Consider the following 10,123-nt stretch of genomic DNA (forward strand, 5'->3'; position numbering starts at 1 on the left):
TACAATGAACTGTGAAATAGTTCTGTGTAGAAGACCTGTTAAAGCTTTGTGAACCTTTTAAGTTAAAAAAAACCATTTATTATTTTATGCGTGTTGGCGTTCTGCCTGCACATGAGTCTGTGTGAGTGTGTTGGCTTCCCTAGAGGTGGAGAAAGTTCAATTTTGGCAATTTTTTTTTAAAGATTTTTTTCTCCCATTGTATGCGTATGAGTATTTTATCCGCACGAGTGTACTCCACGTGTGTAGTGCTCACAGAGGCCATAACAGGGCATTGGATCCCCTGGGGTTAAGGTTGTGGGCAGGTGTGAGCTGCCGAGGTCTTCTGCAAGAGCAGCAAACGGTCTTCAGCACTGAGCCACGCCTCCAGCCTCATGTATGTTGGCAGTTCTCCTCTTTCAAGAACCGACTTCACTATTTTACCTCTAGGTAGAATTATTTCTATCTTCTTTATGCCTCTTTTCTGTTTAAAGTCATCCATTTTGTACATGCGTGCAGACATGTTTGAAGGCACTTGTAGATGTTGGAGAACAACTTGTGAAAGTCTGTTCCCTCTTCCTGTCTGTGTGGTTTGTGTGGATGGAACTGAGCACACGATGCTTGTCAGCAAGCACGCTTCTCTCTGAGCCGTCTCTCCAGCCCCCCTTAATGTCTTCTGCTGTCTGTACTAGTGTATCTTTTTTCTAGTACTGGACTTGATCTGTCAGTTTTTCTATTATCTATCACCTTTTCCAAGAAACCAGTTTTTGGTTTGGATTCTTCTCTTGTTAATTTATTTTGAATTTTATCACCCCATCCTTTCCTCTGTGTTTCACTTAGCCCTACACACACAGACACACACACACACACACACACACACCGTTTCTTGAATAGAATCTTTATTGGCTCTTAAGACCATCGTAGTCAGTAAATACAGTGACCGTAATTTGTTTCTTTCAAGTACTGATACAGTATGTTCTACATATGGTGCCCCTTCATTTCCACTCAGTCTAAAGTTTGTTGGATTTCGATGCTTGTCCTTAGCACCACAAATTGTCTGGAAGTCTCTGGTTTCATTTTCATGTTCTTAGAATTTGGCCTGTTACTCACTTCTACTTCATGAAGTGAACATACTTTGTGTAATTCCAGCTTTTTGCTTTTTAGGGCCCAAGACCTGTCTTGCCTTGATGACTGTCCCATACTCCCCAGAGGATGGTAACATGCAGGTCAAGGATGCACTGCTCAGTCAGTCAGTCATTCCTCTGTTCAGCTTTGTGTTGTCACTGATGTTCTCGTAACTCTGTACATTTCCTAGAGTGATGCCGTAGTTCTCCGACTACGGATGATTTCCCCTTTCCTTGCCTGTGCATTTGCTTCCCGTCTTGTAAGTGCGGTATATTCAGTGATCTTTCGGTTCCGTCCTGTCCTCGAGCAGGTTAGACTGCTGCAGTGTCTGTTTACTGAGCTAATGTAAAAACCATCTGGGTTTGGATCAGAATGATCAGCTTTCCAGTTACCACTGTAGAATGTGGCACATTCTGTAAGGTTGGCTTGCGATGACATGTTGGATAAAAACTACTTTGTTATTATAAAAGAGGGAAAGTCCTTATATAATTCTTTCATGATAGCACACAGAATATGGTTAGGATTATGGGGATCATGCAACTTCACATGAATTAAATCTCCATTTTGGGATCATAAAAGCAAAGGCCCGGGAGTCAGAAGCACCTGAATTTTAATGTTACCATGCATATACCAGGCACTAATGACTTCTTCTGTCTGATGTTTTTGGTAACTGATTATCTTCATTCAGTTTAGGACTTATGTGAGGTGGGTTATAGTTATATTAACAAATCATTGCCAGCCACAGTCGTTAGATCAGAAATAGCAATTATTTATATGTGTGTATCTTATATTTGGAAGTACATAAAGTTCCAGTACTTGGAAAGGGGAGCCTGTCTGATATGAGTCAAGTACAATGTGTCACTGTCATTTCCTCCCAGTGCCTGCGGTAGACTCAGTGCTCTAAGAACTGTGTCCATTAACATTTCATTTTGGAAAGGGTTCCTGAGGCCCGATGTATCCCCACGGGACTGTTGACAAAGGTGACTAGGGAAAGAGATGTCTAATTTAGGATTTATAGTGCTCTGAGAAAATATCAGGACTAAAAGCAAGTCACAGAGAAAGGGTTTATTGTGCTTCCACTTCCATATCAGGGGCCATCATACAAGGGAGTCAGGAAAGCACTTAAGCAGGATCAGAGACCGATCCACGTCAAGGAATGCTGCTTCATGGCCTGTTCCTCACAGCTTGCCCACAGACCAATCTGATGGAGCCATTTCCTCAATTGAGGTTCCCTCTTCTCAAATGAGTGTGGCTTGTGTGAAGCTGACACAAAACTAGAGCACACAGGTGATTTCTGCAGGGTCGTATCTGCTGAGAAGCTAACCATGTTCCAGGAAATAACTTCTTACCCATGCTCAAGTGAATGACCCTAAGTAAACTCAGGAAGAAGTGCACACGAACATTTTAATAACATCCATGGCACTGGGAGGTCTAAATGAAAAACCTGATTAATGCATACAAAAGACAGTGTTTTAGTGTCCATTCAGTCAACATACTTAACCTGTGTGTGTTTTTAATTACCGTAGCTGGGCGATGGTAGCACTATTGTTTCTGAGATGGGCTCTCACCATGTAGGCTTGGCCGGCCTGGAGCTTGCTGTGGAGACCAGGCTGGTTCCTAGTGCTGGAATTAAAAGGGTTTATCACCATACCCAACTTGATAACTGCATTACTAAGAGATTTTGTTTCTGCCTCTGTGCATCTTTAGTAAAATTAATATACAATATAAAAAAGCTTATTTTGTAATATTGCTAAAATACTTAAATCACAAAAGAAACAAAAGCAGGGAAGGCTGCATTTCAGTAATTTTATTGAAAGGTGTACCCAAAGCATGATGGTAGTTGGTTATCCACTCAGTATTGTTTTCAAATCGAAGCGTAACAGCCGTTAGGAAGAACTGAAGTGTTCTCAGTGATGGTTTACAAAGGTTAAGAATAAAATACACCCGTTCTTTGGTTTTGTTTTGTTTTGTTTTTTTAGCTTCTCAATGGATAACTTTCTTATCCATTACTTGTCAAAATGGTTACAGCTATTCTAGGTAGACTCAGGCTCTACAGGGCACTGAGGAGCTACCCACACTTCAGCAGTGAAGATCATACATTCAAGGCCAGCATGGAGAATCCCCACAACCATGGTGGTCCTATAATTCTGAAGGTACCTCCTGACATCCCTTAAGACTTAGGTTTTTCAGATGTACTCGGTTCCTTTTAAAACAAAATTGTACATGAGAAGCAGCAGCAGTTTTAATAGAAACAGTCTGTGGTAAAAACCTCCTGGAGTGTTTTATCAAGCCTAAACTAGCTTTAGTGCAATAGGTAAGTTTTCAGAGTGATATTTCATCCAGTTATTGAGACAGTAGAAACAAATTTTCTCAAATGGGACTAGATTGAGGCAGCAATCCTGACGAATTTTTCTTTTATAAATACCTATCCTCTAGAAGAAATATTAAAGGTAACAAATTTCAGTAAAGGTCACAATTTTCAAAACTTGTGAAATCTGCTTTTTATAAAACACCCAAAAGTTTAAATGTAATTCCCATAGCAATAAAAAAGTCCCACCTCTAACTTAACTATTACTTGGTTATGGGTGCCAAGAAACCATTTACTGCTTAAATACCTCTTTTAATACCTTAAAAGTGCATTTGTGAAATGTTGGCTTTGATGTAAACCTCATAATTTAAATTTTGAGATTTAAATTAGGCAGTTTACCATTTTTAATACCACCTAAGTATATAACGATTAAATCTGGGACGTGAGATCAATGTTAAAATGAAGCTTCACAGTTTTATTTCACATTTATGTCTTTAGCCTTAATTTGAATGCTTCATGGGCCAATTCAAATCTAAGCATTGCTTTCCCAAGCCTAGAATTGGGAGTTTCCCCAACTGTGAGGCCATTTGCCAACAGCTAACGTGGTGAGGGGCTGAGGTTTCTTAGAGTAAATCGCGTACCATAGGAAACTCAGGTCACAGTGGCAGAGAAAGACTTCAGGGACAGTTTTTGTTGCTGCTGCTGTAATCCCACTGTGTAGGCAAACAGTACAAACCCAACCTAACAGAAGTCTGCTTACAAACTGGTATGGTTTGTTTGTTTGTTTGTTTTGAGTGTTTTTGAGACAGGGTCTCTCCATTCTGTAGCTCTCCAGCTGTCCTGGAACTCACTGTAAAGACTAGCCTGGCTTCGAACTCAAAGAGATCCACCTGCCTCTGCCTCCCTAGTGCTGGGATAAAGGCATGTGCTGCCATACATTAAAAAAAAGTATTTCTAATCATAAAAAGATAAGTCTTACCTTATGATTAAGAAATTTTGATGGTAAAAATGTATATATATCAGAGACTGATTTTATATTCTCATGCATATAGTTACTTTGTATTAGCCCAACTGCCATAGAGGGAGAATACTAGAGAATTAAGATACCCCGGCAGTTTCCAGAAACCTAACATGGGCATCATCCAAGTTCATATTCACTTTCCTAATCAATGAACAGATTAAAATGTGTTCATATATGGGTCACATCTCTTGTCATTCTGCTTGGGCTTCTGTAACTTTAAATAAGCCCCAGTGGGGGGGATATGTAATTTAAAGAAGTGCTATTTTAGTAACTACTTAAAAATTCTGGTTTAGAGGATTCCCTTTTCTACGCTAATCCTTTGACAACAGTGTGAGCATATGTCTAGAGGTTTGATACTCATTTCTCTGCAGACTGTGGTACACAGTGAATGCCTCCCAGTGTTCTCTGTCTAGACCAACAAAGTCACGTTTCCTTTACTGTTTTCATCCTGTATTCTTTATATTGAAGGTAGTATTTCAATCCTTAAGTTGTAGCACAAAAGCGATCTCACTGGGAGATGTTCTGTACACAGAGGATAACAACCAGATTTACCAACTAACCAATGGTTTCGGGAATTGTTGGGAGGTGGGTTATTCTGTAATAACTGTGCTTCAGTTGCCGTGCAGTGCGCCCAGACACGATCCATTTTAACTTCTGACCGTTCGGCTTGGAACACTTGTTTGATGAATATTCAGTTAAACACTTGGAAACAAGCTCTTGCCAGAAGGTCAGATCTCGGCCACTTATCTGTACATAAAATCAAAAATTGTATTAAAGGCCCCATTGTATTTGTAGTAATAAATATATTCTCATTCATATGTTTCCTCATCATCCAAAGGGAACTAAGGGAGAGCCATTTAAGCTTCAAATCAATACACAGCATTTTATTTTATTTCAGGAGTACAGTGGATACATTTCTCTTGTAGCTTGCTAATAGGATCAATGCTATAACCTTGGCATACCTTGGAATGTTTCTGAATACATTCTACTCCTTCTGTTAACTCCACATACTTCAGTGCTTGGATCTCCAAAGCGATGATTGCCAGCGCCAGCACAGAAGGCTGAAAAAGATAAGTATAAAGTAAATGTCAAGGGTAAAAGTCGGTCTCTGCGATTAGATAGGACTGATCAAATAAAGTATGTACCTTTGCCTTAGAAAATATGATCCTGCAGTGGCATGCCTTCAGTTGGGCTTCTAGTCTTTCAAAATTCAGATCGTTTCTCCTTTAACAAGAAAGTGGGATTGATTTTATATCGACAGTATTATATCTAGTTGGCAGTTTTAGACATGTTGTATTGAAGGAAGTTTTTAAAATAAAACTCATAAGAAATCATTTTAAAAAAAAATTGTCTTATCAGTGACAGCAACTTCTTAAATAGGAGTTTTAAATGACTGGTCAAAAAGCATTCAGTGAACACTAGTATACCACCAATACCAGGATTTTATTTCAATAAAAAGTGTGCATCTTTTGAATGTATTTCTATTATTTATGCTAAACGCTTATTCCCTGGGTTCTGTAGAGTAGAAATGCACTATCATCTTAAGAAGGAGACTTCAATACGTGACTGACAACCATCTTTTCACTTCTCTTAGGCAGCGAGGTACAGGGGACCATGGTCGCCATCCACCTGTTTTGATCAGAATTCTCTGATGAAAACCCCGACTTTACGCAAGAGCCAGACAGTACCCCTTTGATTTCCAAACCTCTTTTGTTCCAAGCAAAGCTCACATACCTTTCAAATGGCAAGGTCTCCCGAATGAGGGAGTAATAGAGCTGCAGAAATTGGAAGGCAGTAGTAGCTTTGACTTTCCAGCACACTTTCTCCAACACAATCTTTTCCATTCTCATCAGGTCTGAAACTGTGAACCTATACTGACTTATCCGGATCAAATCAGTTGCCAGCGGGACATTCCTTTCCTCTTCAATCGATTTCACAGCCAAATAAAAGCAGCTCAGTCCCACACAGCCGAGATGCTTCGCCTGTACCTACAAACACAACAGTGTCCTTACCATGCTTCAATAGGACACAAGGGGAACCTAGGACTCAGAGCTGTCATCATGAAAAATATATCTCAGCTACAACAGACTTAACATATTCTACTTCGAGAGGAGCCTGACAGTCTTAGGTGCCCTGCTTGAAACCAGTGATTTTGGATGGATAGGGAAGATAGCTTCCGTTTTAAGAGTTAAGCTTCAAAAGCCACATGAGTATTTTGTCAGTTACTGGGAAATGACTACAATGATCCTCCTCCTGACAGTGCTTCCTTTTCGGTTGCATGAAAACCAGAGCTGGAAATGCCAGATGGCTAAAGGAATTAGAATTTTAGTATATGGGTAGTGATTAAGAAATATATCCTAATTCTTAATCCACAACCTAACATTCAGACTTTAATGGAGATTTAACTTTAAATCTATGGGCGTGAGTAGATGAGAGTAGATGAATGGAAATATCCAGTCTATGAATAAAGGTTTTGATTGGGGCTAGTGAGGCTTAGTGGGAAAAGCTGGTCACCAACCCTGATGACCTGAGTCCATCCCCGGGACCTGCATAGTGATCAGTGAGAACCAATTCCTGCAGTGGTCCTCACTTGCACATATGATGCAGCATGAGTGTGCTCACACACACACACACACAAACATGCAAATATATATAAAACAGTTTTTAACAGGTTTCTAATTACTTTTATCAATTTTTGTATTTTGAAATGGTCTCACTGTGTAGCCTTTGCTGTCCTGGAAGTCACTATGTAGACCTGGCTGGCCTCGAACTCACAGAGAACTGCCTGTCTCTGCCATCCGATTGCTAAGATTAAAGGCATTTCGATGGGCCCTTAATTTTATTTTTATTACTACTCTGTGTTAGGGAGAGATAGGTATGAGGGCATGTGTTTGCCATGGTGCATCTGTAAAGGCCAGAGGACAACTTTTGGTTATCCATTCTCTTCAGAGGTGTTGTAGGGACAGGACTCAGTTGACTACCTGAGGTGTGTGCAAAGTACTCTTAGGTGTTCAATTATTTTGCTGGCTCAAGAAAGGGTTTTAAATACAGCCAGCTCTCCCGTTACTAGAGTACTACAATTAATTGCTTGATGTTTAATTACCTTCCACTCCAGTATACAACTAGTAAGTCATGTATTACTAGTCTTGATTTTAAAAAGGAACCATTGCCACATTTGAAAGTGGTTTTTTTTTAATACCAGCCCTAATCCAGCAATTTGTTGGCTCCTTTTCCTTTTTATTAATTTTAATATGTAATGTATGAATGTTTGGTACATTTGTGCATGTGCCAGGGGAGGCTAGAAGAAGGCATCAGATTTCAACTGCCCACCTAGGTGTTGGAACTGAATTTAGATTTTCTGGAAGACCAGCAAGCGCTCCTTAACCATTCCTCCAGCCCTCTGCAACTTGATCTCCTAAACACGCTAAGCTAGGAAATGAGACATCGTAGCATAAACATACCTTCATTTTAGACAAGAATCTGTCCAGTAAATTCACAGCAAGGGAAAATGTCTCTGTGTCGAAGCCAAAGAACTGAGTTAGACTCAGTAGATCTTTGACTTCAAAGTCCCGGAGTCTTGCAGTCATCCTGAGGCCATTATCATGTGCAGACTCAATCAGTTTCAGGCCGCAGACCTTTGGCTGACATCTGGACTCCTGTTCCAACAGGGTGTTCAGCTGGTGTAGCAGTTTCTGAGAGTCAGTTGTCAGTACTTCTATCATCTATAAATAGAACAAACCCAGAAGAGAGCATAAGAGCCCTTCCTGCCTGGCTCTCTGCTTGGTGCCAAAACGTGTTTTATAGTGCATGCCCCCCCTCCCCCCATTAACACTGACACTGCGAAGGTCTGTAAGTATTTTTACCTTCTCAGTCACATTGCTAGATTTTGAGTTTGTACAGGATGTGAATTATGGCTTAAGGAAAGACTTCTTCACGGTCACTACATGTCACAAACAGACTGCCCAACAAGATACACCCGAACCAAAAGTCAAATGATAGTAATACTCGGCCATGTATGTTAACAATGTGAACGTTCTCAGTTCCTTACCTGTGAAGATGAAATAAGGCTATTACCTAAGCTCATAGATTGGGTGACTTAAATGGAGTCACGCAAACCGCTTAGCACAAAGACAGGTGCTTAGTTATTGCCAGATAATGAGCTCATTTTTACATCTGGAAATGGGGGTGACAACATCTGCTTCTTGGAGTGGTGACCGTGAATAACACATGGTATGACTCAGTGTGCCACCGTGCTTAGCACACAGTGCTGCTAATAGTCTAACGCCATTTAAAAACCAAGAGAAAAAGTTAGGTGGAGCTGGGAATCGCATTGGTCTAAGTATGCATTACACTTCCTCTGAGTCCTGGGCGCAACCTAAACCCTGGATACAGAGGACGGTCCTTCCCTGGTCAGTTTAAAGATATGACAGACATGAGAGTCCTCTTGGTGTGGAACCACTAACTCAGTTCAGGGGTGCAGGTTGGGACTGGGAGGCATGACACAGGAATGCCGCTCCCACCGCGCCTCTCTAGGAGCAGACTAGCCCGGGCTTGCGTTCGGGAGTGTAGGGCTCTGAGGTCCACCCCACAGTCCCCTCTCACCTTGACAGCCACGTCTTCTCCACAGTGACCACCCACCCCGGGCCTGCTCTCAGCTCGCCCCACGTCCCCGATCCGAGAGGCCGACTAGGGGGACGGGCTCGCAGGGGGGCAAGTGAGCAGAGGCCCGGGGAGGGGCCGGCGTCCCGGTGGAGGGTCCCTCAGCGCCCCGACTAGGCGCAGCCTTCCTCCGGGTCAGCGTGCGGTGAAGGACTGCGCCCGGCCGCGGGGAGACAGGCTGGGCACCGGGATTGCTGGCTGGGACTCATCTTCGCCTCTGATTGGTGTGATTCTTTTGATGGATGGCCTCTGAGGAAGCTCGGCCAATCAGCGCATACTTCCCGTTGTCGGACTTCAATTCTCCGCCCCCTTCGAACCACGCCCGATTCTTTCAGCCTCTCTCATTGGAGCATTTCTGAACTGTCCTTAAGCTGCGGAACTGAATGTTCAATGCCAAGGCTTGCCCGGGCAGGTCTAGCTGCTAATAGCCAGATTGGCCTGGGTAACGGACCAGAATGTACTGCGAGGATTTTTGTTTTGTTTTGCATTGTTTTGGTTTTTCTTTTTTCTCTTTTGTTGTTCACTGCAGCTCAGCCCCCTCTTTCTAAAAAACACAATGGAAAGTTAAAAAAAACCTGCTTTCGTTCTTTACAGATAATGAGGCGGTAGGTTTCTCTAGAGTGTGCTTTATTACATTCTAGAAGGTTCTCTCTGAGTTTTGGCAATCTTTATCTTATTTTGCTCTTTTGCGAAACTTCTCAGACGTTACAATGAAGTTGGACCATGTAGTTTCTTGTTCCTCTACTAATTTTCTCAATTTGTTCTTGATAGATCAAGCTTGTAGCACCCTCATGCTATCATCAGTGGCTTAAAATGGCATGTGTTTGGCAGGAAAAAAAAGCAAAGTGCAGGGCTTGGAAAACCCATCTGCAGTGAACAGAATTTCGGGCTTCAGAATGGGGTTTGAAGGAACATGATTCATAAAAATTAGTCTCTATAAGCCTCTTCTCTACCAGGTTAACAGAAAAATAATTATTCCGAACTCTTACTGGACTCTTTTTTCTGGGGTTGGGGTGGGGGAGGGCGTGTCGTCA

The 10,123-nt window shown here is 41.8% G+C and overlaps 1 protein-coding gene across 1 annotated transcript; it reads right to left on the minus strand.

Annotated features, from left to right (window-relative positions):
- Window positions 1-2,893: 2,893 nt before the first annotated feature.
- Window positions 2,894-9,310, minus strand: Ccng1 (cyclin G1). The gene is made up of 6 exons (XM_032912257.1): window positions 9,033-9,310; window positions 7,892-8,152; window positions 6,165-6,418; window positions 5,576-5,654; window positions 5,393-5,491; window positions 2,894-5,177 (listed from the first exon to the last, which is right to left on the minus strand). Exons 2-6 carry the CDS (start codon window positions 8,150-8,152, stop codon window positions 4,986-4,988), a joined length of 885 nt encoding a protein of 294 aa, XP_032768148.1. The 5' UTR covers window positions 9,033-9,310; the 3' UTR covers window positions 2,894-4,985.
- Window positions 9,311-10,123: the final 813 nt, after the last annotated feature.

This window comes from Rattus rattus, chromosome 9, assembly GCF_011064425.1.
Source record: "Rattus rattus isolate New Zealand chromosome 9, Rrattus_CSIRO_v1, whole genome shotgun sequence".
In the NCBI taxonomy this organism is placed as follows: Eukaryota; Metazoa; Chordata; class Mammalia; order Rodentia; family Muridae; genus Rattus; species Rattus rattus.